The sequence below is a fragment of the Bidens hawaiensis genome, unplaced genomic scaffold (assembly GCF_021521415.1).
Source record: "Bidens hawaiensis isolate Kalapana, Puna unplaced genomic scaffold, B.hawaiensis_p1.1 tig00034202_1, whole genome shotgun sequence".
NCBI classification, from domain to species: domain Eukaryota; kingdom Viridiplantae; phylum Streptophyta; class Magnoliopsida; order Asterales; family Asteraceae; genus Bidens; species Bidens hawaiensis.
In genome coordinates this window covers 52090-79625 of record NW_027505311.1, presented here as the reverse complement: position 1 = coordinate 79625, position 27536 = coordinate 52090, and the positions used below count along the sequence as shown (strand labels likewise).

The window sequence follows — 27536 nt, the reverse complement described above, 5'->3', positions numbered from 1 at the left end:
AAAACTTATATAAACATAACCATATTATCTATATATTAAAAAGTATCATTTGGTTGTGAGGAGAAAATACTATTCATTAATGTACTCCCGTTGAAGCTACCTGTACAATCATTTTAAGCAAGCTTTCATATTTGTTTCATGTGACTCTTCTAATACGTGGCAAGTCAATTATGACTGGTGAGTTAGACTTTGACTTGGATGACTTCACTAGAAGGGTTGTACATAACAAAGCAAACAAAAGCAACTCTTGCATGGCTAAAAAGGAAAGGCAAGAGTGAGATTGAACCGGTTTTGAAAAATGATTTAGTTACTTTGTTGCATGTCATTTTGTTATTATTCTTATTGTCATTACAAACTAGAGAACTAACCGTATATTCACCATCGTTAATTCAAAGACTATTTTTGACGTCCCAACTTTAGTTGTTTTTTCATGCATTTAATGTTTCAATGTTGGTCGTTTTTTCACGTCTTTACGTCTCCGCGGCAACGCGTGGGAGAAAGAACTAGTTATCTAAAATTCTAAATCCATCTATTTATCTCTAATGAACAAATAACTTGGGAATAATTTGGGAAATAAATCACATGAATGGCTTCAAACGCTGCGGTGAGAAGGTCCATTTCTCCGTCTCCAAGTGGCTTGACGGAAGACCTCAAAAACCTAGTAACTAATTACTATTACTCTCTCTCTGCTTTCAATTTAATAATATTTCATTTCATTTCATTTCTAGATGATTGATATTAAGTATAGCACTATAGTTTATGATCAATAGTTGCTAAACTTAGGGTGTATGATATTTTTTTTTGCCTGAAACTGTCTCTTTTCCAGCCATTCGACCGAAGAATGAGGTTCTGTTTTCGTCTTTGTTGATTTATAAATTTTATCCCTACCTGGAAACTGTGCTATTGTAATAAGTTGTTATTCTACAATAAGGAGGCATAGTTCTGTAATTATTGTTGAGTTATTGGATGCTTGGAGCATGATAGATGAATTGATTTTTTTTAAGTGCAAGCTGAAGGTGCCCTTGTCCTAGAATCATTCAAATAGATGCGCTTATGGGCTAAGTTTTAAGCAATGGAATTGATATTTTAACTACACAGCTTTTGTAAATGGCTTTAAGGATTTTATAGGAAAATAAGAATGAGGAATAGCTGTGGACATTCTTCACAAATACTACTTTTGAAAATGTGTAGTGGACATGTTATCAAATGCGTTAGGCGCACAGGCCTCTCTGAGGGCCTAGGCGCAAAAACATACATACATTTCAAGTTCATTGGTCGATATTATTATCAAGTATCAGTTTATCTATGTAAAAATTCTAAGTTCTAGTTTCTATCGCTTCATGAGCCTCAGCTTCATCATCAGACGTTTGATGGTTTTGTGGGGTTGGCGGAGGGTTGGTGTGGCTATTTTCAATTACCAGGAGTTCATCATCATCATCAGCATCAACATCAACAACATCATTATTTGGGGCATTTGCTGCTTGCTTTGATTCCTGCTGTTTTTCCTGTTGGAAGGTTGTTACAATTGCAGAGAGCTTTTCACGAATTGGAACGTCCGACAGTAGCATGTCTTTATTCTCGTACAAGAATATGATGAGGTAAATGATAAGAGCAGAAGTTGATGATGCTCCAGCAATGTAAAAAAGCCCCAAAAAGCTTTCCAGCGACAGCCTACCAGACTTAGAAGTAGAACCCACATCTTGCTCACTGCAATCTCCTTTTTGTCCCAACCAACGTTCCGTAATATTGCTTAAATCTTTCTCCATGACTTCTAAGAGTGCTTTTGAAACAAGTGGTAGCAACGGAGACCCTTTTGTAAATGCCTGTACGTAATGTAAGCGATTAGATACGTGTGTTATAATGAAAAATTGGTTCAAACAGAGAGAGATGGGAGTTACAAAGCCAAAGCCTGCTGTTTTGTAGGTTGGACCGACCATTATGTACTTGTTACAGTATTCAGACAGAAACAGCTTTAGATAAGGAAGTTCATCAAAAATGGCAGAAACGTTTCCACTTGAAAGGGCAGCATCATACTCATTCAAGCCGTAGCCTATTAACTTGTTTTCTTGAAAACCCATGTCCTTCAACATCTGTTTAACGAAAGACCCTTCTTTGTAGCCTACATTGTCTCCTTTTCTTATCAGATCATGGATATCCGTGAAGTCTGGTTGAAGCTGCTCTACTGTCAGTATGGATGTCAAGCTTGCTGTGTAGCTTGATTGAAACACCAGAACCACAAATACCCACACAATCACCACAAATCGAGATAGGTTGCTTATCATCTTCTCTTCTGCAACCAACATTCATTCAGCCATTTACTCTTGTTATTATTATTTAACAAGCAAGCAAGCAGTCTAGTTAAATATTTACTGTGTGCAAAAACAAGGGTTGAGAAAGAAAACCAAAAGATCATCCCCACTTGCTTATACGGGCGGCCCCGGAATTCTTTGTTTACCCGATGCTCGAGGATCCAAACCACAATTCCAGTATAGATGAAGAAACCACATGTTGTGAACCATAGCTGCTTCTCCAAGGGTCTCATGAATATCCATGCGTTCTTCCTTTCATCCTTTTTGATTGGGACAACCATTGAGACTCCTGACTCTGTATATGGCAGTGTGAAGTCCACATTGATGGACCTGTCCGCCCGGATTGTCACGTCACCGATCACTACATCAAAGCTCTGCTTCATTCATATCCAAATTAGTCAGTTACCTTTTTAAAACTTCGAGTAGCAAATTAATTAAGTGATGTACACACCTTGTAATATATTTGCTCAACAAGATTCTTGTAGTTTCTTGATAGGTTATTTTTTTCGATTTCATATGGATGATAATCATAGGATGGAGAATATGGTAGTTCTACCTTTTCCATCACTGCCTTGAAAACATCAACACAAAAGCCCTTTGGTTCATTCACATTTAAATCGGGGTTTTGTTGAATAAACTTTTCGAACCCATCTATTTTTGGATACCCAACTTTTAACTTGGCAGGGATCTCCCAGCCTAGAGGGCGGTTGCTGCTGCCACCCGGCCATTTGATAGCTGTTTCATTGGAAATCTTAGTTCCATTAGTCCACAAGTAAATCAACTTTTCTTCCTTGCCAACTATGTTCACTATTTTGTAACCATGTAACTGCCTATCAACATGAGAGAACTCGCCACTCAACCCTTTAAATCTTATCCTTTTGATCTTTGTGAGTAGCCTTGGTCCTAGTCTAGAGGTTCCAATGGCATCTAGATCAGTTACAGGCTTAGGCTCAAGCTGTTGGAAAGTAGTAGCATTCCCAATTCTCTCCACTGCCATTGCTAATGCGCAAGTGGCATCGTATGACCATAGCCCGTATACATCAATCTCTTGCGTTGGGTTGTTTCCTTTAAATCTCTTTTCGAATTTCTTGAGGCTAGTGGATGGTGGAATATAGGGTTTTACGCCCACCACTCCCTGCATCGAATCCGTATCAATGGTATGCAAAAGAGTGGTGACAACATCAGTGACAATCCATGCATATCCATCTTGCATCATTCCTGCTTCTTTTACTTTCCTGAAAAAGCGAGAAGCCATCTTTGGTAACAAATGGACCACAATGACCCGTGTTTGATTTGTTTTAATGTTGGTGAGGTGGCCAGAAATGACGTCGTCTGAAGCAAAACGAGATATGACAACTGGGTGTTTAATTTGGACACTGACATTTCGCAAGGCCTCGGACAAAGAGGGAATCAAGCCGGTACCGAAATCACCCTCTTGGTAAACAAACACCACCTCTCGCCAAGGAAAGGTGTTTATAAGTGCTGCTATGGGTCGGGCTTGTGAGGATGAGTTGTGTGATATTCTGATCAAGTATGGATTCTCATTAGGGGAGAGAGAACATGTGGTGGCCAGAGTGAGTATCGGAACCTTAGCTTTGTTGCCAATGTCAACTACAAAATCTGCTTCTGAGGATCTCTGAGGTCCGATAATCGCCATTACTTTAACATCTTTTATAAGTTGTATAGCTGCAAAACAACCCAACCAAACTTTGAATATCTTAATTGCTATTTACTAGCTAAGGTAAAGAGAGCGACCAACCTGCAGAAGCAGCTTCGACTCTGTCGTTTTTAGAATCAACAAAGTGAGGGACGATTTTGGTTTTGTAGTTGCTGTGCGTTTGATAGAAATCATGGATCGCTATCTGAATGCAAATTTTGCTTACCTTCCCGACGCTGGATTCCATATCAAGAATCACACCTATTCCTATCTCTTTAGCCGTCCCATTGGCGTTGGTCTTCCCTGTATTGCTGATGATGAGAAGGAGCGTGAACACAAGCATGAGCATGACATGATGATGATGATGATGATGATGATGATGTTTGTGTTGCATATTTGGTGGTTGTCTTTTAGATTGCGCGCTTTAAAAGGAAAGCCTGATTCTTTTCAATTCAATTCCTCTACTGTATTGTATATATGGTTATAACTAAAACAAAGTGAGAAGACTTATCTTTGTAGAATATTGACTTAGACTTTATAAGGAGAAAACAGAAACTGGAGTTAAAACTGTGTGGAGAAGATGGAATGTTGACTTAGTAAACATCTTCACTTCACACGTTTTCTTTATTTGACTATTTCTTCACTAGAAAACAAAAATACAATAGGACTATTTGCGAGGAAAAGAATGCGCATTCGTTATTAGTAACAAAAACACGTCAAATTTGTGTAAGTTACAAAGTTTTATCAAATGATTGTGGGTCACCGTGTTATTATTTAAGTGCAAGTTGAAGGTGCCATTGTCCTAGAATCATTCAAATAGATGTATCTATGATTTTTAAGTTTTAAGGTACAAAATTAATGTTTTAACTACATTTAAATGGCTTTAAGGATGTTGCTGGAGAATTAGAATGAGGAATAGTTGTGGAAATTCTTGAGAAATAGTACTTTTGAGAATGTGTACTCGAATGAAAGAAATGTCTAATCATACGTACATACATATGATGACGGATGTCGGGTCTGAACTACTATTTAACGGATGACCAGTCCTGGGTTTATCGTTGACGGATGTAAGGCCGAGATATATTATTTGGGCTTAGGCACAGACATGGCTCAGCCCATTAGGCCCAAGTGTAGCCCACACTCTTTCTTGTATAAGGAGGGTTGGGCCTCCTTTGAGAATTATCTTGGACACACAACACACACATCTGACAATATACATTACACACAACACATATTACACATAACACTCTCATCTCTTTATATCTATCTATTCAACACACCTGCAAGAGCCACCTTAGGCAACTCATATTGTTTCTATAGTTTCTCTGATGTGATGTTTCACGTTGATTCGGATATCTCCGGGTACTCGTTTAAACAACATACATACATATATATACATACATTTCATGTTCATTGATCAATATTAGCTATCAAGTATCAACTTATATGTAATAATTCTAATTTCTAGTTTCTCCCACATCATGCGACTGAGCTTCATCATTAGACGCTTGATGGCTTTCTGGACTTGGTGGAGGGTTGGTAATGCTATTTTCAATTACATCATCATCGTCAACGTTATCATTATTTGGGGCATTTGCTGCTTGCTTTGACCCCTGCTGTTTTTCCTGTTGGAAGGTTGTTGCAATTGCAGAGAGCTTTTCACGAACTGGAATGTCCGACAGTAGCGTTTTTTTATTCTCGTACAAGAATATGATGAGATAAATGATAAGAGCAGAAGTTGATGATGCTCCAGCAATGTAAAAAAGCCCCAAAAAGCTTTCCAGCGACAGCCTACCAGACCTAGAACTAGAACCCGAATCTTGCTCACTGCAATCTCCTTTTTGTTCCAACCAACGTTTCGTAATATTGCTTAGTTCACTCTCTGTGACTTGTAACAGTGCTGTTGAAACAAGTGGTAGCAGTGGAGACCCTTTTTGAAATGCCTGTATGTAATGCAAGCGGTTAGAATGTTAGATACATGTGTTATCCTGAAGAATTGATTGAAACAGAGGGAGATGAGAGTTACAAAGCCAAAGCCTGCTGTTTTATAGGTTGGACCGACCATTATGTACTTGTTACAGTATTTATATTTAGACAGAAACAACTTTAGATATGGAAGTTCATCAAAAATGGCAGAAACTGATCCATTTGAAAGGGCTTTATCATAGTTTTCCAAGCTGTCATAACCTATTAACTTGCTATCTTGAAAACCCATGTCTGTCAACATCTGTTTAACGAAAGACCCCTCCTTGTAGCCTACAAATTCTCCTTTTCTCATCAGATCATGGATATCCGTGAAGTCTGGTTGAAGCTGCTCGACTGTCAGTATAGATGTTAAGCTTGCTGTGTAGCTTGATTGCAACACCAGAACCACAAATACCCACACGATCACCACAAATCGTGATAGGTTGCTTATCATCTTCTCCTCTGCAACCAACATTCATTCTTGTTATTATTTAACAAGCAAGAAAGCGAGTTAATTAGTTAAGTACTTACTGTGTGCAAAAACAAGGGTTGAGAAAGAAAACCAAAAGATCATCCCTACTTGCTTATATGGGCGGCCCCGGAATTCTTTGTTTACCCGATGCTCGAGGATCCAAACCACAATTCCGGTGTAGATGAAGAAACCACATGTTGTGAACCATAGCTGCTTCTCCAAGGGTCTCATGAATATCCATGCGTTCTTCCTCTCGTCCTTTTTGATTGGGACAACCATTGAGACTCCAGACTCCGTATATGGCAATGTGAAGTCCACATAGTTGGACCTGTCCGCCCGAATGGTCACGTCTCCAATAACAACATCAAACCCCTGTTTCATTGATACCAATTTAGTTACCCCTACAAAACAAAAATTCTACCATTACAAGCAATTAAATGATGTACCTTGTCATAAAGCCGGGAAACAAGACTCTTGTAGCTTCCTGATGCTACATTTGTTTGGATAGAATATGGAATATATTCATAGGATAGAGGATGTGGTAGTCTTCTTAATTTTCCCATCACCGCATGGAAAACATCAACGCAGAAACCCTTTGGTTCTGAGCCGTTGTCTTTATATATAAACTCACGGAACCCACCTATTGCTGGATACCCAACTTTTAACTTGCTATCATTTGTAGCTGGGATCTCCCAGCCTAGAGGAGACTGGCTGCTGCCACCCGGCCATTTGATAGCTTTTTCGTTGAAAATCTTATTACCCTGAGTCCACAAGTAAATGGGCTTATCCTCCTTGCCAACTATGTTCACTATTTGGTAACCTGAATCAGATGGTAACTGTCCATCTACAAGAGAGAACTCGCCACTCAACCCTGTAAACTTTGTCCTGTTAATTTCTGTTAGTAGCCTTTGTCCTAGCGTGGAGGTTCCAATGGCATCTAGATCAGTTACCGGCTCAGGCTGTTGGGATTGGAATCGGAAAGTAGTAGCATTCCCAACTCTCTCCACTGCCATTGCTAATGCGCAAGTGGCATCGTATGACCATAGCCCGTATACATCAATCTCTTGCGTTGTGTTGTTCGTTTTAAATCTCTCTTTGAATTTCTTGAGGCTATGGGATGTTGGAATATTGGGTTTTACGCCCACCACTCCCTGCATTAAATCCATATCAACGGTATGCAAAAGATTGGTGACAACATCGGTGACGATCCATGCATATCCTTCTTGCATCATTCCTGCTTCTTTTACTTTCCTGAAAAAGCGAGAAGCCATCTCTGGTAACAAATGAACCACAACGACCCGTGTTTGATTTGTTTTAATGTTGTCAAGGTGGCCAATGATGGCGTCATCCGAAGCAAAAGGAGATAAGACAATTGGCCGTTTGATCTGGACATTAACATTTCGCAAGGCCTCAGACAAAGAGGGAATCAAGCCGGTACCAAAGTCACCCTCTTGGTAAACGAATACCACCTCCCGCCAAGGAAAAGAGTTGATGAGTGCTGCTATGGGTTGTGCTTGTGAGGAGGAGGCGAGTGACACTCTGATGAAGTAGGGATTCTCCTTATGGGAGAGAGAAGGGGTGGTGGCCAGACTAAGTATCGGAACCTTAGTTTTGTTGCCAATATCCACTACAAAATCTGCTTGTGAGGATCTTTGGGGTCCGATAATCGCCATTACTTTAACACCTTTTATAAGCTGTATAGCTGCAAAACAAAACAAAACAAAACAACAAAACTTTGAATATTTTAGTTGCTAATACAGGTAAGGTAGATTGACCATTGACCAACCTGCAGAAGCAGCTTTGACTCTGTCATTTTTGGAATCAACAAAGTGAGGGACGATTTTGGTTTTGTAGTTGCTGTGCGTTTGATAGAAATCGTGGATCGCCATCTGAATGCAAATTTTGCTTACTTTTCCAACGCAGGATTCCAGATCAAGAATCACACCTATTCCTATCTCTCTAGGCGTCTCGTTCGCGTTGGTATTTCCTGTATTGTTGATGATGAGAAATAGCATGAACATGAGCATGACCCTGGCATGATGATGATGTTTGTGCTGCATATTTGGTGATTAACTTTTTTGTTGCGGACGGATTAGCTTAAAAAAGGAAAATCTGATTCTTTTCCAACTCCTCAAGTGTATTGTATATATGATTATAAGTTTATAACTGAAACAGAGTGAGTAGACTTGATATTTGTAGAATGTTGACTTTATAAATAGATATTAAATTTGGTGAAAAAGATTGAATGTTGACTTTGTAAATATCTTCTTCATTCACACGTTTTCTTTATTTGACTATTTCTTCACTTGAAAATATGTATACGATAGGACTATTATTGCGCGGAAAAGAAGGTGCATTCGTTATTAGTAACGAAAAACGATTATATCAAACATATGCTGAACCATAGTCCAAGTTACAATGGTTTATTGTTTCAAACACGTCAGGTGATAAATAGCTAAAACGAAGCATAACAGCTAAATGACTGATTGGTTTTTTCATGACTAATAAAAATTTTTACCACTAGAATAGTATCATGTCAACTGATTAACAAAGCAACAAAGCAATGACCTTAATATTATATCAGGCCAAAAACCTATAAAACATTACTAATTAGTCTAGTATGAACCATTGACCTACCTACAAAGTACCAACCATCATCAAAAATCTTCCCTCCGTGTCATTGAGATTTTCATGCGCTTTTAAACCGAGTCTTGAAGACACTTCACCACCTCTCTCATCGTTGGTCTTCTGGCCGGTTCCCATTCTGTACATCTTAAGGCCACCAACACCAGTTTTCTCACTTGTTCCCTCACCGTCTTATCTTCTTCAACTTCATCTAAAAGCCCTTCGTCTATAATCGTCTCAATTTCTTGCTCTCTTGATCTAACCCATGACACGATGTCCACACCCTTCTGTCTTGTTATAAGCTCAAGCAACACAACCCCATAGCTATACACATCCGACTCCCTGCTTGCTGACCTCGTGAATGCATTTTCTACACCACCACCAAAGATTACGTTACATTTGAAAAACCAAACACAACAAGTATATATGTATAACTGTATAAGTTTGTTTACCTGGAGCAATGTAACCAATTGTGCCCATAAGTGTGTTGGTTGTTCCTGCAGCACCAGACTCATCTAGAAGCTTGGCAATGCCAAAGTCCGAGATATGAGCTTCCATATCACCATCCAATAGAATATTCATGGGTTTAATATCTCGGTGCACGATAACAGGATCACAGTCAAAATGGAGATATGCCAAGCCCTGGGCAGTACCTAAAGCTATATTGTACCGAACACTCCAACTTAAGGTTAACGGTGGATCTTTTTCATACAAAACATCATGCAGGCTACCGTTTTCCATATACTTATACAAGATCAAACCATAATCTTTCTTTATCAACGCGTCTTCTATCGTCACCAGATTCCTGTGTCTCACCTTCCCAACCGTCTCAACTTCTCGTTTCATACTTGTTTGCCCTCCTCCAAAACCAAGCTTCTTTACAGCGTAAACCCTGCCATGATCCAAGAAAGCCTTGTACACCGTACCGTGGGCCCCCTTCCCAATAATATACTTCTCATTCAAATTCTCAGTAGCTTCCAACGCTTTTATCAACAAAGACGAACAGCCCACTTCAGCAAGCATGTCCAAATCCTGTTTTTGTTTTCTGCGACAGACTATCACCAGATAGAGTACTAGGAACACAAGCATCACAAACAGACACGATCCAACTGCTATCATTATACATTGCTGTTTGTTCAGACCCCGCGATGATCGAGCAACACACGGTTTGAAACCGCAACTCAACCCACAATCGACACAAAGACCTGCATTCCCCATGAAGGACGACGAGTTGGCGATTTTCAACAAGGTTGCTGGTATTGGGCCTGTGAAATGATTAAAAGAAACATTTAAGGTGACGAGTCCAGGGGTGTCACCAAGTGATTCTAAACTCCCGGTCAGATTGTTGCGTGAAACATCCAAATGCTCCAGCATTACCATCTTCTTAAAATTTGAAGGAATGTCACCGATTAGTTTGTTGCTACTGAGATTCAACGTGTTCAGACTATGAAGCTCTACTATCGACGAGGGGATACGTCCACCTAATACGTTCCCACCTAGCTGGAGATCTATTAAATCTTGGAGTCGAGAAATAAAAAGTGGAACTTCCCCATAGAAATGATTATCACTCAGACTTAAAGTTGACAACCGAGTCAATTTCCCATATGTGTCTGGGATTGATCCACTAAGCGAGTTATGACTTGCATCGAATTCCAACAACCTGGTACAATTGCCTAGCTGAGGTGGCAAAGGACCATCAAGTTCATTGTAGGAAACATTCAGAGCTTCAATCTGCACAAGATTTCCGAACTCCAGAGGTATATGACCACTGAGTTTATTGACCGAGAGGTCAATTTCTGTTATATTAGTAATCTTTCCAAAGCTAGCTGGAATTTCTCCACTAAACAAATTGCTCCTAAGATTCATGTATAGCATGTTCGGGTTCTCTATAAACTCGGGAAGAACTCCAGTGAGGTTATTATGTTGTAAAATTAACCTTGAAAGACTAGAACAGCTTCCAACATCAGAAGGCACACTACCTTGTAAATTATTATAACCCAAAAGTAGCCTTTGAAGCTGCTTTCGAAAACATAGATTTGGCGGAATTTTCCCAGTAAACGAGTTATTAGTGAAATCGATCACAGTCAAACTACTATTGAATCCCAGTCCCTGAGGTATAACTCCAATGAAGCGGTTGTTGTACAATGTAATCTCCGTTAACTGTTTCAGTTCAGAAACCTCATTTGGCAGCTCCCCTGAAAGATTATTGTTGTATATGTTACCCGTCTTAAGACCCTTAATCCTCCAGATTCCCAAAGGGACGTCTCCTGTCAGTCGGTTATCAAATGCTTGAAGTACTTGCAACTCACTTAACATACCGAGCTCATTTGGGATACCTCCCTCCAGTTGGTTCGCCTGGAGTTCTAACTCAACCAATGATTTGCAGTTGCCAAGCTCGACCGGTATTGTTCCAATTAAACAATTTCTAGAAAGGTGAAGAGCGGTCATTACAGTAAGTTTTCCCAGAGAAGAAGGAATTGAACCACTTAACCCACAGTTAACCGCAGCAACTTGAGTTAAGCTACTGCAGCTTCCCAGTTCACGAGGGAGGCCGCCACTAAACCGGTTAAACGACAGATCCAAATACTCCAAATTCATACAATTACCACCACTACCAAAGTGAATGCTACCTTGTAAAGTATTGTTCTGAACATCTAAATTAGTAAGCTCAGCAAGATTATTAATTGTATCAGGCAACTCACCGGTGAAACGATTGTTACCGAGTATGAGTGTCTGCAGCATACTACAGTTCCCAATCGACGAAGGTACAGAACCCGACAACCGATTGTTTTCCAGCTGCAGCTCAACCAGGTTACTTAAATTACCTATGCTTGATGGAATGGAACCACTAAACTGATTTGAATTGAGATAAATGGTATCCAAATAAGGACTATTAATAAACGGTATCGAACCACAAAGAGAATTATTATAAAGACTTAAATATCTAAGACTTTGCAGCCTCCATAGACTTTCTGGTACAGTACCTGTTAGTTGGTTTTCTGAGAAATCAAGTGCCTCAAGATTACTCAAGTTGCCTAAACTATGTGGTATGGTTCCAGTAAGCTTATTGCTATAAAAATATATTTGTGTTAAGTATGCAAGGTTACCTATACTCTGTGGTATGGTTCCTGATAGATTATTGTAGCTCAAGTCAAGATATTTAATATGCTTGAGGTTTGCAAGCTCAGGGCCTATGTGACCAGAGATGAGGTAAGATGAGAGGTTAAGAGAGTGGACATGATGGTTATGGTTACAGTGAACTCCAGCCCATGAACATGGAGTTGGGTTTGAAGCATTCCAGGTGGAGTGAAGAGATGGTGGTATTGATGTCCAGTGGGTCATGAGTGATAAGAGGGTTAACCCATCAGAAGTCAACCCAGAGACAACATAGAAGAAGAAGAAGAATGGTGGAACAAGTAATAAGATGAGTTTTGGTGTATGCATTTGTATTGATCTTGTGTGTTAAGAGAAGTGAATGAGCATTGTGTTTTAATGGAACTCAGGTTGTTAGGTTAAGTTCCAGCCAGACAAAAAGACCCACAGAGATTTAAAACACCAGGACAGAGATTTGTGGTTAGTACTGGGCGAGGGTGGTGTGTATATTAATTAAATACTAATATTAAATCAACGCGGTTTGACGGTCGGTCTTCGTGTGTGGTACCAATATCAAGGAGGATTTTGCTTGCCACGTTAACATCTAGTATCTTCGTTCAACACTAAAATAAAATAAAAAGAATCTGTATAAACTTTCTTATTCTTCTTTATAGTTGTTATTACAAAATTAAGAGTTTAATTTGCTTATGATGCTTGCACTAAGGATTTATTTGAATAGGTTAAAACAGATCATACGGGCTTGAACCTAAATGTCTGTAATTAAACTAGTTTGAGGCACGTGTACTACACGAGTAGTTATTGAAAGTACAATATTTAATAAATAATTAGTATATAAGAAACAATAGCCATTAAACACTATTAATACAATCGTTGTAAAATAGTATTTAAAATAACTTTAAAGTAAAAGATAATTATAAATATCAAATGTTTGAAAAAAATAGAAGGTAAATATTAAATTAACAAATTTTGAAGCATAAATTTTAATAATGATAACTATTATTTTATTATTATAAATTTGTTAAAATGAGTGAGGTTTAATTTAGTAGTGACAAGTGGCAAAACTTATAGCCTTTTATTGGAGAGTATAGATATAGATGTTAGCTGCAATTATAAAAAGTTAAGAGTTAATAGCCATTTTCGTCCCTGTGGTTTGCTACTTTCGCCACTTCAGTCCAAAGTTTTAAATTTTGTCAATTTAGTCCTTATAGTTTTAAACATTAGCCAATTACGTCTCCCCATCTAACGGCATCCAACTATGCCGTTAGTTTTAGGGGTATTTTTGTCTTTCTCCTATTTATATTTAGTTAATGGTCAGTTTCGTCCCTGTGGTTTGATACTTTTGCTACTTCAGTCCAAAGTTTGAAATTTGTCAATTTTATGTTTAATTTATTCATTTTTTTTGCTACTTTTGCTACTTCAGTCCATGATGAAATTTATTGGTAAAGTGGTCAGGGTAATTCCCTAAAACCGAACTATACCGAAAAAACTAAAATCATTTCTCTGATTAATGCATAATAGTTAGGGTTTAGAGATTAACATATCGTAGCAAACATCTGGGTCGAAATCAACATCAGGAGGTCGAATATCCCACATTTCCATGTTTGTTCAAGAAATTGATGCACTAAATCGCATATGTATTCTTCAAATCATGGTATTATTCTTGAATTCGTCGAATTCAACCCTAGAATTGCAGTCGATATGAAGAATTCAAGAACAATACCACGATTTAAAGAACACACATGCGATCTAGTGTATCGAGTTCTTGAGCAAACATGGAAATGCGGGATATTCGACCTCCTGATGTGATTTCGACCAAGATGTTTGCTACAATATGTTAATCTCTAAACCGTAACTATTATGCATTAACCAAAGAAACGATTTTAGTTTTATCGGTATAGTACGGTTTTAAGGAATTACCTTGACCACTTTACCAATGAATTCCACCATGGGGAGAGTTTAGAAAATGTCTAGAAACTAAATACGAGGGGGGTATGACTATTTTTATCGACAGAGTAAACGAAAACCTGTTTTGGTCGATGCTCGATGTTTTTAGGCTTGGATTATGCTCTTAAGGGCTATAGACAAAAAAAATTTGAATAAATTAAACATAAAATTGAAAATTTTTCAAATTTTGGACTGAAGTAGCAAAAGTATCAAACCACAGGGACGAAACTGGCCATTAACTAAACATAAACAGGAGAAAGACAAAAATACCCCTTAAACTAACGGCATAGTTGGATGCCGTTAGACTAGAGGACGTAATTGGCTAATGTTTAAAACTATAAGAACTAAATTGACAAAATTTCAAACTTTGGACTGAAGTGGTGAAAGTAGCAAACCACTTGGACGAAAATGGACATTAACTCAAAAGTTAATAAAAAATAATTAAACAATAGTTAGTTAAGCATACGAAAGAAAGATAAAAGAAAATAATAACTTTACTAGACTTCTATGGCCAAATGCTAACTCTGTTAAGGTTTAAAGGTAGATATATATGTAAACCTCTTTAAGGAAAAATAATTACTAAAATTTAGGGGTCGTATGATATAAGGTCAGATATAAGAGTATCTACAGCAAGATGTATTTTCTAGATGATGTGACATTAGGCAAACTTGATACTTAAGGTCTTTACCCATTGTGAAGCAAAGTTTGTGAGTTAAAGTTTGCAAAAGCAAACTTAATTCAAACTTCTAGGGTGGGTCCCAAGGTCAATTTTACTCACATACTCATATACATATTATATATACATACATACATAATTTTAATATTTTTAATAAGGTTTGTAAATGTTTGTTGTTGTGAAAGAAAGTTGAGGTTTTTGTGAAAAGTTTGAAATCTGATGTGGAGGTAATGTGATGGTTTGTTGTTGTGGATGCTCTAAGACTGGTCACTATGGTGAGGGGATTTGAAGCACCTCCCCAGTGCCACGTTAGCATCACGTGTGCATTGGAGGCTTCAAAGCCCCACCCCAAAGATGCCCCTCTATGGTGCGGGGCTTTGAAGCCCCTTTAATTTTTTTATTTTTTTTATAAAACTAAAAAACCAAACACCCAAACCATCCTCATCCTCTGCCAAAACACCAAACACCCAAACCTATATATCAAACTCAACAACTCAACCTCATCCTCTGCAAAACAAAGACCTCCGATCATCTCCATCTCAATCTCGTCAAGAAAAGAAAGCAAATATGAGATGAAAAGGGTTTTGTCTGGACCTCCGACCTCCGACCATCTCCGGTTTATTTTCTCCAACAAATCTGATAAGAAAGAAGCCACCGGTGACGAGCCACATTTCAAATCTGAGATGAAAGCCGTTGGAGGGGGGCCCACCTTATTTTCTCCATCCGCGCCGGCCGTTGGCTTGCTGGGCACCACCACGCCCTTGGTTGAACCGCGCCCCACGGCGGTGTTCGGCGCCCCATAGCGACCAGTCTAAAGCGTAAATTGTTTAAAAACACGTCTGGCCCCAATAAATGAAAGCACGTGGACCAATGATGAATTACAAGTATGCACCCGTGATGAATTCTTATTAATTAAATTTATATAAACAAGAACCATTTAATTTGTAAGTAACCACAAAAAAGATGCAACATTTATGATACTGAAACGATTTATTGCATTTTGACTTTTGAGTATGAATGGGACCAACCGTCCCCTTACAGATATTCCATTCACATTATCCCAACTCCCTTTTCTGGTATGATTGCACATGTAAACATAGATTGGAAAAGATATTGTATTTTTCAAATAAAACAATTTATCATCATGTTGTAGTTGTAAAATTCATTGTTTAGTACCTACCATCCACTGAGTGAGTGCTTTACATCCATACTTTGATGCCTAACAATACAATATAAATCACAGACCCACACACTTAATTATCATCATACGTTTTCGCAGACCGTCCTTGCATAAGCATGTTGCTTTTTCTTGCACTTCTGGTCACAAGGCCACTCATTTTAAAATAAATATCAAACTGGCAGTTCAAGTTTCTAGAAGTACAGGCGGGTATTCGATTCAAATGGGGATTTGACCTGCTCCACTGTGTGCTATGCTGCCACCAAAGACAACGAGCACTACTAGCATCCATGCTAAAATAAACAAACCACGATACAAAATAACAGTGTCCACTTACAGAACCTAGAACCTCCTCATTGCATTTTACAAGCAGATCTACCTGTAGCCAAACTTTACCTTGCGTGAAACAGAAAGCAGTTAATCCCTTTGATCCTTTGCATACACAAACGTACGTTCCCTGATACAATGCCTTAAGTTAGATCGTTATCGCTTAGCAGCAGACCATATTATGGCCTGCTTTTATGTAGTTATGTACCACTTGAACCTTTTAATATTTCATGCACTCTAAACTCACACATGAGATGAGATGAGATGCCAATGCATGAAATGACCCCCTTTGCCATCCCTTTCTTTTTATGCACACAGAACACAAAACAGTAATGGAATGAATGGAAACATGAAAACTGCTAAATGAATAGAGAGCACAAAAGCAAATGATACTACAAACTGATGCAACAACATAATCATATCCACCCTAAATAAGTTAACAGAGCATTCTGAAATGATGCTTAATGCATGTCTTGGGTACACTATGATATGACTAAATTATATGCTCACACCAATGAACCAACTCTCTCCAAATACATGCAAGTGATGCTAATGCAAAACTCTGACTTTTAAGATATAATGGATGCATGCATGGCAGCCATATGAGAACTAGTAGTAGCATGTTCTTATGTCAGAGCATGGAAAACTGAGTACACCCCCTTCCAACTACTGGTAACTAATAGCTGCTGGTGATCCATTTGACCCAGGGTAGCCACCGTCCTTCCTTTTCCCAAACGGATTCTTCGAATATGTTTTCTGAGGTTAAAGAAAATGCATCTGAAAGAAGGCAAATCTCAATAACACATTCAATTAAAACAGACAAAAAGAAACAAGGATATTGTATCCGCATGCCAACGGAACCAGAACTAGGGATAACAGCGCCCTGCAAGCTATGATGTACGTTTGTTGCACTGTTCACATCCTGTGAAAATATAGAGTTGCAGCGAGTAATCAGCAAATCAGAGCTTCTTGGAAAATAAACTAACAAAGAGAAACAAAATTTAACCTCAAACTCAATAAAGCAAACAGTGTGTCTTTCCTGTCGCAAGACCTTCATTTGCTTAAAACCAGGCTGCCTGAAAAAGAGGAAATGTTCAGAAAAATAAACAAACGGATTTAAAGCCTTATTTTAAAAGTTACAAGAGAAACTTCTTACATGCTGAAGAGTCCTCTTAGCTCTTCTTCATTTATATTTTCCCCAAGATTTCCGATAAACAAGGTATTGCAAGGAGGATTATCTTTCGTGTTCTAAAAATCAAAACAATACATATATGAGCACCGAAAGAAAAAGTGCAACTGAATTATTAGTAATACAGATAAATAAAGATAACAAACCAGCAGCTTTGTATTATTAGTACAAAAACAGGATGCATACTATTCCAAACAAAAAAGATGCAACTAAATCTTAAGATGAGAAGAAAGTTCTGTACTAGTGTACTACGAATGGAAACTAAACATTAAGACCAACTACAAGGTACAAAATAAATGAGTTCTCACACAAAGAAAGTAAACAATGCAGCACAAATCAAAGACAAGCATAAAAGCTGACTGAATAGTCATGTGATCACAAATGGAAACAACTAATAGAGATCTAAATAACAATATATAACAAACATAAAAGAAAAAAGAATAAAGTTAACAAATATGATGAAAAGATTGGAGGTTGGAACGACACATGTAATGTAACATATAAAATCAGCAGAAAAATCAAAAGCTTGAAGAGACTGTTCTGACCCGGAGCTAATTGCATGTTATCAAATATCAATATCAAGAATGCAGCTAACCAACAAATGCATATAACTATCACCTGAACTGGCATATAACTGCTAGGTGCAGGTACAGGAGTGGCAGGGGGAGGAGGCATAGGTACTTGGGAAATAGGATAGGCTCCATAAGGGTCATACGGTGGCGGTGGTGGGGCCATATACCTGATGCAAAGTATGAAAAGGTTATTAGATATAACAAAAAAGTACAAAATCAGCTTGAAAAGAAATTCCACTTCAGGACAATGTACCAATTGCCTAAGGCCTAAGCAAAATCTTTATTCAGAAAAATGAAACAAGACTTGGGCGCAGATATGAACTAACCCATGTGGACCCCAAACAGGTGCAGGTGGAGGATGAAAGGGGGATGGACTTGAGAAACCAGTGTGTGTATAGTCTCCTGTTCGCAGTCGTTTACTTGGATCAAAAGAATTTGGATCAGATACTATTCCTGCAGAAAAACAGAAGTTTAGTAAAAGCCAACACAGCCATGTTATAAAAAAAATATATTAACTGTAGTCCTATACAATTAGAGAACGAGCAAATTGCTTAATAAACTGAAGAAAAAAAATTACCACTTTAACCCCAATAAACAGAACACCCCCACACCAAATGAGTTACTTTACTTCCCTAGCCAACTCAGATTAAATACCAGCTTTATTATTTCATAACAGACACACTTTATAACTCGTTTTACAGTAGTAATTATCTCGCAAAAGGAGTATTCAAAATTTCCATGAGAAAAAGAAAACTTTATTAGCTTATGTGAAATGTTAACTGTGCAAAGCCAGGTGTTCTACTTTTAGAATTGGAGATGAAGACTAGGAACACGCATGAATTATAGTGTGACAGAGCCATACAAAAAATGTTGAGACTATAAGACAGTTAGAAAATCACCAACATAGTCATGGTAAATGTAGCAGTAGACGTTATAAAGAGCATATCTCCATGAAAAGGCTTGATGATTCTATCATAGTTAAACCTTTAACAACTAACAAGTCCAGAAGAGATTAAAGTCTTGGTTTAAAAAGGCGCGCCTCAGGCGTGAGGCGCCCGAGGCGTTTTTGAAACGCCTTATTTTAGGTAAGGCGCTAAAATACATGAGGCGCCCTGAGGCGCGCATTTATCTGGTGAAGCGTGAGGCGCTTGAGGCAGCGCCTCATGTGATTCAGTCCAAATTAGATTGAAAATGTAGCTGTTTGGGCCATCTACTTAAAATAATAACGTTGGGGCTCATCGATAAAACATTACCCAACCGCATTATATATATTTATCACTCTATTTAATTCAAACCACTCTTTAATTTTCATATTCAAAGTTTATCTTCTCCAAATATCAACCTTCTGGTAAAATACGTTTAGTTTTACAAATATGTTTTATCTTTATGATTGATTTTCAAGTAAAATATGTCATGTATAATTAAATTTTAGTATTTTTAAATAAGAACGCCTCACATACGTGAAGCTCTCGCTTCGCGCCTAGCGCTTAGCGCTTCGGATTTTTGAAGCAAAACGCCTCGCCTCGCCTAACGCTTTTTTAAACCAAGATTAAAGCTTATAGAGATCTCAATCAAGTAATAACTATGTAGCTTTTTAAAGTATGGTATTGAGGATCAATACATAGAAATAAGTAGTAATGATTTTCACATTGTAAGTCACTGCCTCTAATAGAAGTCAAAACTCTCAAGTCTCTAACCGAAAAAACTTTGCTCTTACTGTATAACAAGAAAGAGAGTTGTCCGTAGGTTGTAAACTAGTACCTATAAACTAGCCAGCATAAAAGCTACAAAATTATATGACTAGAGCAAATACAGAGAGGTACAATGTGGAATCCGATGACCATTATCTTTACAAGACGAAAAAGCTTAGGACTTTTATTCTTACATGCTGTTAAACTGAAACAATAAAGATCCCTATAGGAGTGTGAAGTGATGAGCCTTCTAGTTATACTAATATCAGGATCATATATTCTTCTATAAACGGAAAACTCACCTCGTTTGACAAACAGATTTTTCTTAGCCATTTCCGTGTGGAGGACCGACTTCGACTCCGCATCGAAAACCATATCCTAAACCAAAAAACACAACAATCAATTCACATTATTCATCTATAATAATAATAATAATAATAATAATAAGTAAGGCAACAGTTAACCTGAAGGGCGTCTCTAGCGGCTAATGCGAAATGCGGAGCGGAGAAAAGAGCAAAGCCCATAGGAACCTCGCCTTTGAAGTTAACCTGTGAGGCTTCGTAGCCAGGCAACCATCTCATCAAGTTATGCAATTCTCTCTCCTTGACGTCTTCCGGTAGACCGGAGATGAAGATCGTCCGGACCTCGTCACCGGACAATGACATGGGAGAATGGTGGACCACCGGAGGAGATGGAGCTGGGGCAGGTGGCCATTGGGGGTGATGGTACTGGTGCATTCCATTACCGGCCATTTGATGGTTGTATTGGATCTGTGGATATGAATATGAATATGAATATGAATATGAATATGAAACCCTAGGTATCGAGAAATGAATGAAAGTTGGACTGGAAAGGGGGTTTGTGAGTTACGGTACCGTATATAAAGAGAGAGTGTATCTCTTGAATTTTAAGAGTTACAATCAAGTATGCAACATGTATAATTGTAAATGTTTATGTTTTTAAAAATTTGAGAATATTTATGTATTTAATCAACATTCAATAACCGTAGCTTTTCATTTTAATTCAATAATTACAATAATTACCCTTCTATAGTTATAATAATTACCCGTAAACTTTATATAACATTTGTAATTTATAAGAATAGTTACACATCTAACCCTCATATTTATCCAAAAACTTGACAAATTTGTTTATGTTTTTGTTTCCGTCTATATCTTTAAATATATTATGTTTTACAAAAAACTGAACATACCATTACGACGTGCTAATTTTTGTCGACGTTTAGATATAAAAAAATCTTCCAAACCAATATGTATATTATAATGTATAAGTTAATGAAACATTAATGTACAAGTTAGATATGCAACTATAAACCTATAAATAAATTTACATCCTCTAACTATATTTACAATAACTACCCTTAAACTTTATATGACTTTTGTAATATTTAGGAATTATTGCATATTTTACCCATCATCTTTAGCCAATAATTTGACAAATTTATATATTTATTTTTTTCCTCAATATCTTTAAATATATTATGTTTATAAAAGAACCAAAACCTATATTACGGCGTGCATGTTTTTGTTGACGTTTAGATATAAAAAAATTCAACACCAGTGTGTAGATTATAATTTACAAGTCAATTAAACATTAAAGTACAACTTAGATATGCATTATGAACCTATAAAATGTTTAAACGCATAAAGATGCCCTCTATTTGACTTTATCAAATTAGAATTTACAAAAAACCAGTCTTCCCATTTATATAACTAAAATAAAAATAAATAAATCGACTCTAATTAATATTATTTTGGATATGAGTTGTAATTCTTTTGGTGGCATATACATTTATGGGTGTCCAAAAACCCCGTGACTCGCCCAACGCTCGAAAAAAGTTGATTAGAAATTGAGTCGAGCCGGCTCATTTTGTAACCGAGTCCAGGTGACTCGGCTCGGTAGATAAATTAATATGCATATGTAGAGTATTTTGTTTATATATTCAACCTTTTAATATCAAAAGTGTTCAACCTAATTTAGCTTGCTACTTCTCAACACTGGTACACGCAATTCGCTTCCCTCCCGAGTTCAAAACATATTTCTCCCAAATTATTTTTCACATTTTCTTTGCATGATTACATCCCACATCAGCTGGCTCTCAGATATACTCTAAAACTTTGCATTCTTGAATGGTCTCTAAAAATAATGGTCATAACAACTAATTCAATGTAAGATATTATGGCTAGGTTCAAACTAATGAAACCAAAAATAGCTCAATAGAAAAGGGTTCGAGCCATTTCGAGTTGACCCAAGCTGGCTTAATTTATGAATGAGCCAAGCTTAAGCTCCCATGTTAAGTTCGCTAAAAGTTTCGAGCTCGAGCCGAGCTGGCTCGACATGTATTCGAGTCGAGCTTGGCTCAACTCGGCTCATTGACAACCCAACATACATGTATCAACCGAACCAATTCAACAATTAACGTAATAAACTTTTGTAAAACATTAAACAATTAAGAAAACTATCATAAGTATAGGAAAGCTGTTAGTCTATAAAGGGAGACAAAAAATAATAGTGTGAGAATTATTTGTGACCTCGAAAGAAACTCGTAAAAGTTTTCAAGAAAAATATTAAAAAATAATAACTCAAAATATAAATAAAAACAATAAAAAAAAACCTAATATAACATAATGCCAAGAAAAATATAACATAATGTTGCTTAACATAACAAAATTAAGAAAAAAGACACTATCAATAAATAAGACACAATCAATGACGAAAATAAACAAAAGACACAATGATATTTTTTTAACATTTTTTTTTAGAATGAGGAAGACGGGAGGAGCATTTTTGTATTTTTTGTTTACTTTTTTTGCTTTTAATTAAATTTTGAGTGATGACTTTTTTTTATTATATTCTTTATTATTTTTCTTTCTTCTCTAATTTTTATTATTGTTTTGAGGGTTTTTTAGCACAAATCATTTACATCTTTCTCAATGCTATCATCTTTTTGTAAAATAACTTGAACATGTATGGATAAATACTATACATTATATCATAAGAGGATTGATATACTAACATAAACAAATATCAAATTGCAAATTCTTGTCGCCGCAGCACCGCGCGGGTTTTATACTAGTGTTATGTTACGAGAAAGATTAGAATATTGATTTACCACACTTCTATGTAACATTATATATACGCGGCCAGTGGGAATCTTGGTTGAAATCGGTAATGTACCGTAGCTGCACTGAATATCAATAAAATTAAATTGAGTATCATATCGAATTTATTGATACGGTTATGGGACCATTTTTCTTCTTTTTCTAAGTCTTTAATGATTTTGGTATCGGTATAAGTAAAACACTAAAACATGAATTGAATCGATACGGGTACTAAATTGGCTAAATTGGTACGGGGACTAGTATGGATTAATCTTTTAGACATTAAATAATCGGTTTGATCCATTTTTATACATTAAATATGAAAGTAGCCAATAAAACCTTTACATATTCGAAACATGTACCAAATACCGATATCTGTATCCGTACTCCTAAGTCTAAAAATGTTGGTACTAATATATATACCAAATAGGCTAAATCGATACGGGTAAGATACAGATACGAGCACATGCATTCGAAAAACAATCCCATCAGTATGTTTATTTACTTTAGCCCCCATTTGGGTTGCTAATTTGCTTGGAATTTTACACCACCACCCAACATAATGCAAATTTATAAAAACATAAGATATATGATATTTCATCCACATATTTTATTTAGAGTTGACAATTTAGACACGATACACAAATACAAGACACGAATTTACACGACTTTAACAAGCTTCAGGTATGACCTTAACAGGTTTCGTGTATCAAGCAGGATGACATGAATCGACCTGTTAGTTTTCGTGTCTAAACATGTAAAATACTCGTTTACCTGTTAAGTACCCTTTAGTATTGATTATTTTTTAATAAATAAAAAATATTTAATAATATAATATGTTATATACCCTAAATTTTTATACCAAACAATTTAACACGTCGCACATCATTCCAATCCAACATACGCAGACGTCACACAAACCCTTCTCTGATTCTCCCTATTCGGATCTTCAGTAGTCCAGTGGGTTCCCTTCACATCTTTGGTAGTCACAGCCCTTCGATTCTCCTATCTCTCCAAATCTCCGATTCTCCAGCAGTTAGGCATCCTCGCAGTTGCAACGGCCCCACTGATATTTACAGATTCGTGTTTTATCATGTATACTTGGTATTAACATGAAAGCTAGCAGAGCTAATATCGCATTTGAAATCGAGATATCACTATTGATTGACTATTTGACTGATAGAAAGCCTAGACTAATAGGGAAATTGTATCCAAGCTCCATGGCTAGTCAACGCTCTTTGGACTTTTCAAACTTAGCGAACTGAATTATCTGAGTAGCTAAAGGAAGGGAAATCAACCGAGACCCCATTAGTAGATGTTCGTATTTGGGTTTGGGATACATGTACACGACAAGTTTTTGTGTCATGTACATGTATACATGTTTCGTGTTCGTGTCTTATCGTGTACAAGTATACACGATATACCGGCCCTAATTTTATTACTTTAAATAAAGTATTACAAATCAAAATTTGAGGTGTCGTATATTGAGAAAAAGACAAGATAAATAAATCATACGAGTTTTCATACTTAGGATCACGTTCGTGTGGTGATTATAACCAAATCGTGTATATAATATTTTGATACAGACAAAATTAGGTTGTAGCATTAATTTAGGATTTTTTTTATTTGTTTATTTAAAAAACATATATCAACATGTAGAAGAACTCATGCATATTTTTGTCAAAAGTACAGGAGTATGTGACGTAACAATCACATATGTAGTCTTGTGTTTGCTTCACGTACGAGCTTCGTAGAATATTAGAAGAGAAAAAAATTAGCTTTGCCATGTTATTGTAAATGTTTTGACATGCTACTTATATTATGTGTTTTGGGATCAATGATGTGCACTCAATATTTATGAAGAGCACATGTATTCTAATATTTTTTTGATAACCTACGATATTATTTGAATTTCAGTGACGATTAGTGCATCTTGGATGTAAACAAGTCTCTTAATTTCAATTAGTTTAACTACCCTCTGCTATGAAGTTGACCATTAACTTCATCACAATTTGAAATAGAGTTTATGTTAAAAAAAAACAAAAAACAAAAATAGGATGTTATAACTATGGCGATTGGCGAGTACTTTGGAACATGTATACTAAACTTTCAAGGTGAATTACTAGATATGAGTTAACCAAATGAGTCATTTTTCAAGTCTTGATAGTTTATTACAGTTTGTCAATACTGATGGTATTACTCTATGACCTATGTATCAACCCTTAGGAATGTTTATTCTATAAAGATAGTAAATGCATATCCTTGAGTTTGATTACTATATATTGGGTAAGAAATGATAACTTGGATGTTACATTTGTAAGATAAAACACATGGCCGCCAAGAAATGTTCGGATAGTGACAATGAATGAACTTCATTGTCACTATCCGATAATTACCAAATTTGTAGTGTAACTGTTGTGGATTGGTGACAACAGACAGAATGATCCTAGTTCACTATGTTGATATGGAGATTGACCACATTTGACTTTTCTTAACATGGCATGGTTCAAATAGTGAGGTTGCTTGAAAGGAAAACACAGTAATTTGAAGACCAAATTGAACCTGCAACTTTCAACTAAACAACTATACTATACCACATGAAGTGGATGAATTACTAAATTAGTAGCTAGAAGACTTAACATATAACAATGGAATCTATATGTAATTGTCACAAAGAATGAATCAAAACAAAGTCACTTTACACCATGCTACCTAGTTAGCAATCTGCAATCTTGTTACCTATATATGCACAGCACCAAGCAGCTTCACTTGTGCATTCTGTCTTTCAAAATCATCATTCCCATGTACCTGCACACCAACATCAACATGTTACACAAACAATAATCTTTCCAACTAACACAAACACACTAAACTAACTAGTAACTAAGTACCTGCCAAACATCAAAAGACTAGCTTGTGGATTGGTCCCCGGTGACACCGTAAAAGTCGAACCATCCACCACACGAAGCGAATGCACACCCATGACTTTCAAATCGTGATCCACCACTCTCCCCACAACACACCCTCCATGGTAATGCCATATCGTACTCACTGTCCGCCTACAAAACTCACCCATCAGAACATTATTCGACTGGTCAACCGGCAACGCAGGACCCACAAATCTGAAGTCCGTACCCGACCATTCCCAGAACTTAAAATCATCCATCGCCCGACTTCTAAGCAAGTCCCCAATCTTCCTACTCCCATTCACACACCTCTCGAGATCCAGCGGGTTGCTGAAGTAGTTAAACCGCACAATCGGGTTAGTCCTCACGTCAGTGGACGCCAACCGAAGCGTCCCAGACGAGTGAGGCCCGATAATCTTCTCCATAATGCTGGCAACAGTAAGATACAAAGGAGAAGACGACGGTCTTAGGAACAACGAGTATGCAGGCGACGAAAAAGGCAACACATTGGAGGCTGCTTCAAGATAAGCACCCAAATCCGTAATCCCCACCACCTGTATGAGAGACTGCTCCAAAGGAACCGGCGACACAATCGATATCCCATTCCGAGGGTTATCGTACATATAATTCCCCACATACGGGGAATGCCTCACGACAGGTATCCCCCACGACGAAAGATACGGGCGAGGCCCAATCCCGCTCAACAAAAGCAGCTGCGGGCTACCAATCGCACCCGCACAGAGAATCACCTCCCCATTATCCCGTAACATCGCGTGATGATACCCGCTACCCCGATCACGAAACACGACCCCGATCGCGATCTGCCTCGACGTTAACGAATATGACGGAGCGAATAAAACCCGTTCCACGCTGGCGTAAAGAACCACCTTGATGTTGGAACCATTAGCCAGGTTTAACATATCAGCAGCACTGTGTCGACGACCGGACGTATCGAACGTGGACCCGCCAATCTTGGTACCAAGAGTATGATTCAAACTATACCCATTATACGGTTCGACACCGACTTCCAATAACCCATCACGGATCGCCGATTGCCACATCTGCAATTCCGGCTGAAACACGATAGCCTTCTCAACCCACTCGTACGAACGCTGCACAACGCGTAAATCCCAATTGATTTCAGACCGTTGGTAGAAATCATCATCGGCGCGTGAATAAAACCCGGCGTTAATGGCACTGCTGCCGCCAAGAACACGGCCACGGGCGTTGGGTACACCGTCTTCTGACGTGAACGATTGAGCCGGTGACTCGTACTGGTCGTAGTGGGTGAGTGTGGGTAAGAAACCCTCACGTGTCATGACGTTAGGGTTTGAGAATGGAAGGCCCCCGCGTTCAAGAACCAATACACGGTAGTTCTTGGATAATGTTGCTGCTAGTGGGCAGCCGGCGGTACCGCCGCCGACGATTATGTAGTCGTAAGTGTCCTCCGGCGGGAGTTGGGTTGAATTGACGATGAATTCCATGTACGGCGGACCTGAAAAAATAAAAAACAAATCTTTTTGGTTAGTGATTAAAGAAGATTACAATTGAAGATGAATCTTGAAGTGGGTTAGGGTTAGTTTGTTACTTTGTTGATAGGATTGGGCTATTGTTGTGGAAATTACAGAGATGATTAAAGTGATCAACGGGAAGAAGAGGTTGCTAATTGGCGCCATTTTTGGTTGTTAGAGTTTCAAGTGATTCTTGAATGGAAACGAGAAATCATAACGTTGGGGTTAGAAATGGGGTTCAGGATCAACCTCTGTTGATCGAATTTTATTATTAATGGT

At 37.6% G+C, this 27536-nt stretch overlaps 4 protein-coding genes across 8 annotated transcripts; all 4 read right to left on the bottom strand.

Moving 5' to 3' along the window:
* Nucleotides 1-1255: 1255 nt before the first annotated feature.
* LOC143612282 (glutamate receptor 2.8-like) lies at nucleotides 1256-8508 on the bottom strand. 2 transcript variants are annotated; one of them, XM_077086307.1, is made up of 5 exons: nucleotides 8190-8508; nucleotides 6850-8105; nucleotides 6463-6775; nucleotides 5993-6393; nucleotides 5069-5909 (listed from the first exon to the last, which is right to left on the bottom strand). In XM_077086307.1, exons 1-5 carry the CDS (start codon nucleotides 8461-8463, stop codon nucleotides 5424-5426), a joined length of 2730 nt encoding a protein of 909 aa, XP_076942422.1. In that variant the 5' UTR covers nucleotides 8464-8508; the 3' UTR covers nucleotides 5069-5423. The 2 variants fall into 2 exon arrangements, with proteins under 2 accessions (XP_076942421.1, XP_076942422.1); XM_077086306.1 differs by lacking the exons at nucleotides 5069-5909; nucleotides 5993-6393; nucleotides 6463-6775; nucleotides 6850-8105; nucleotides 8190-8508 and adding exons at nucleotides 1256-2290; nucleotides 2371-2683; nucleotides 2761-3995; nucleotides 4069-4333.
* A 587-nt stretch (nucleotides 8509-9095) lies between these two features.
* Nucleotides 9096-12499, bottom strand: LOC143612297 (uncharacterized). Its single transcript, XM_077086321.1, has 2 exons — nucleotides 9481-12499; nucleotides 9096-9398 (listed from the first exon to the last, which is right to left on the bottom strand). Exons 1-2 carry the CDS (start codon nucleotides 12470-12472, stop codon nucleotides 9103-9105), a joined length of 3288 nt encoding a protein of 1095 aa, XP_076942436.1. The 5' UTR covers nucleotides 12473-12499; the 3' UTR covers nucleotides 9096-9102.
* A 3423-nt stretch (nucleotides 12500-15922) lies between these two features.
* On the bottom strand, nucleotides 15923-20502 carry LOC143612281 (uncharacterized). Of its 4 annotated transcripts, none has more exons than XR_013149916.1 (9): nucleotides 20183-20502; nucleotides 20021-20096; nucleotides 18354-18480; nucleotides 18074-18194; nucleotides 17423-17514; nucleotides 17273-17342; nucleotides 17106-17188; nucleotides 16319-17017; nucleotides 15923-16195 (listed from the first exon to the last, which is right to left on the bottom strand). XR_013149916.1 is itself a non-coding variant. In XM_077086305.1 (8 exons), exons 1-8 carry the CDS (start codon nucleotides 20468-20470, stop codon nucleotides 16933-16935), a joined length of 942 nt encoding a protein of 313 aa, XP_076942420.1. In that variant the 5' UTR covers nucleotides 20471-20502; the 3' UTR covers nucleotides 16226-16932. The 4 variants fall into 4 exon arrangements, 1 of the variants encoding a protein (XP_076942420.1); XR_013149915.1 differs by having other exon boundaries at nucleotides 16336-17017; XR_013149917.1 differs by having other exon boundaries at nucleotides 15923-16190; nucleotides 16336-17017.
* A 4915-nt stretch (nucleotides 20503-25417) lies between these two features.
* LOC143612288 ((R)-mandelonitrile lyase-like) lies at nucleotides 25418-27536 on the bottom strand. Its single transcript, XM_077086314.1, has 2 exons — nucleotides 27335-27536; nucleotides 25418-27241 (listed from the first exon to the last, which is right to left on the bottom strand). The coding sequence occupies exons 1-2, from the start codon at nucleotides 27420-27422 to the stop codon at nucleotides 25713-25715; spliced, it is 1617 nt and encodes a 538-aa protein (XP_076942429.1). The 5' UTR covers nucleotides 27423-27536; the 3' UTR covers nucleotides 25418-25712.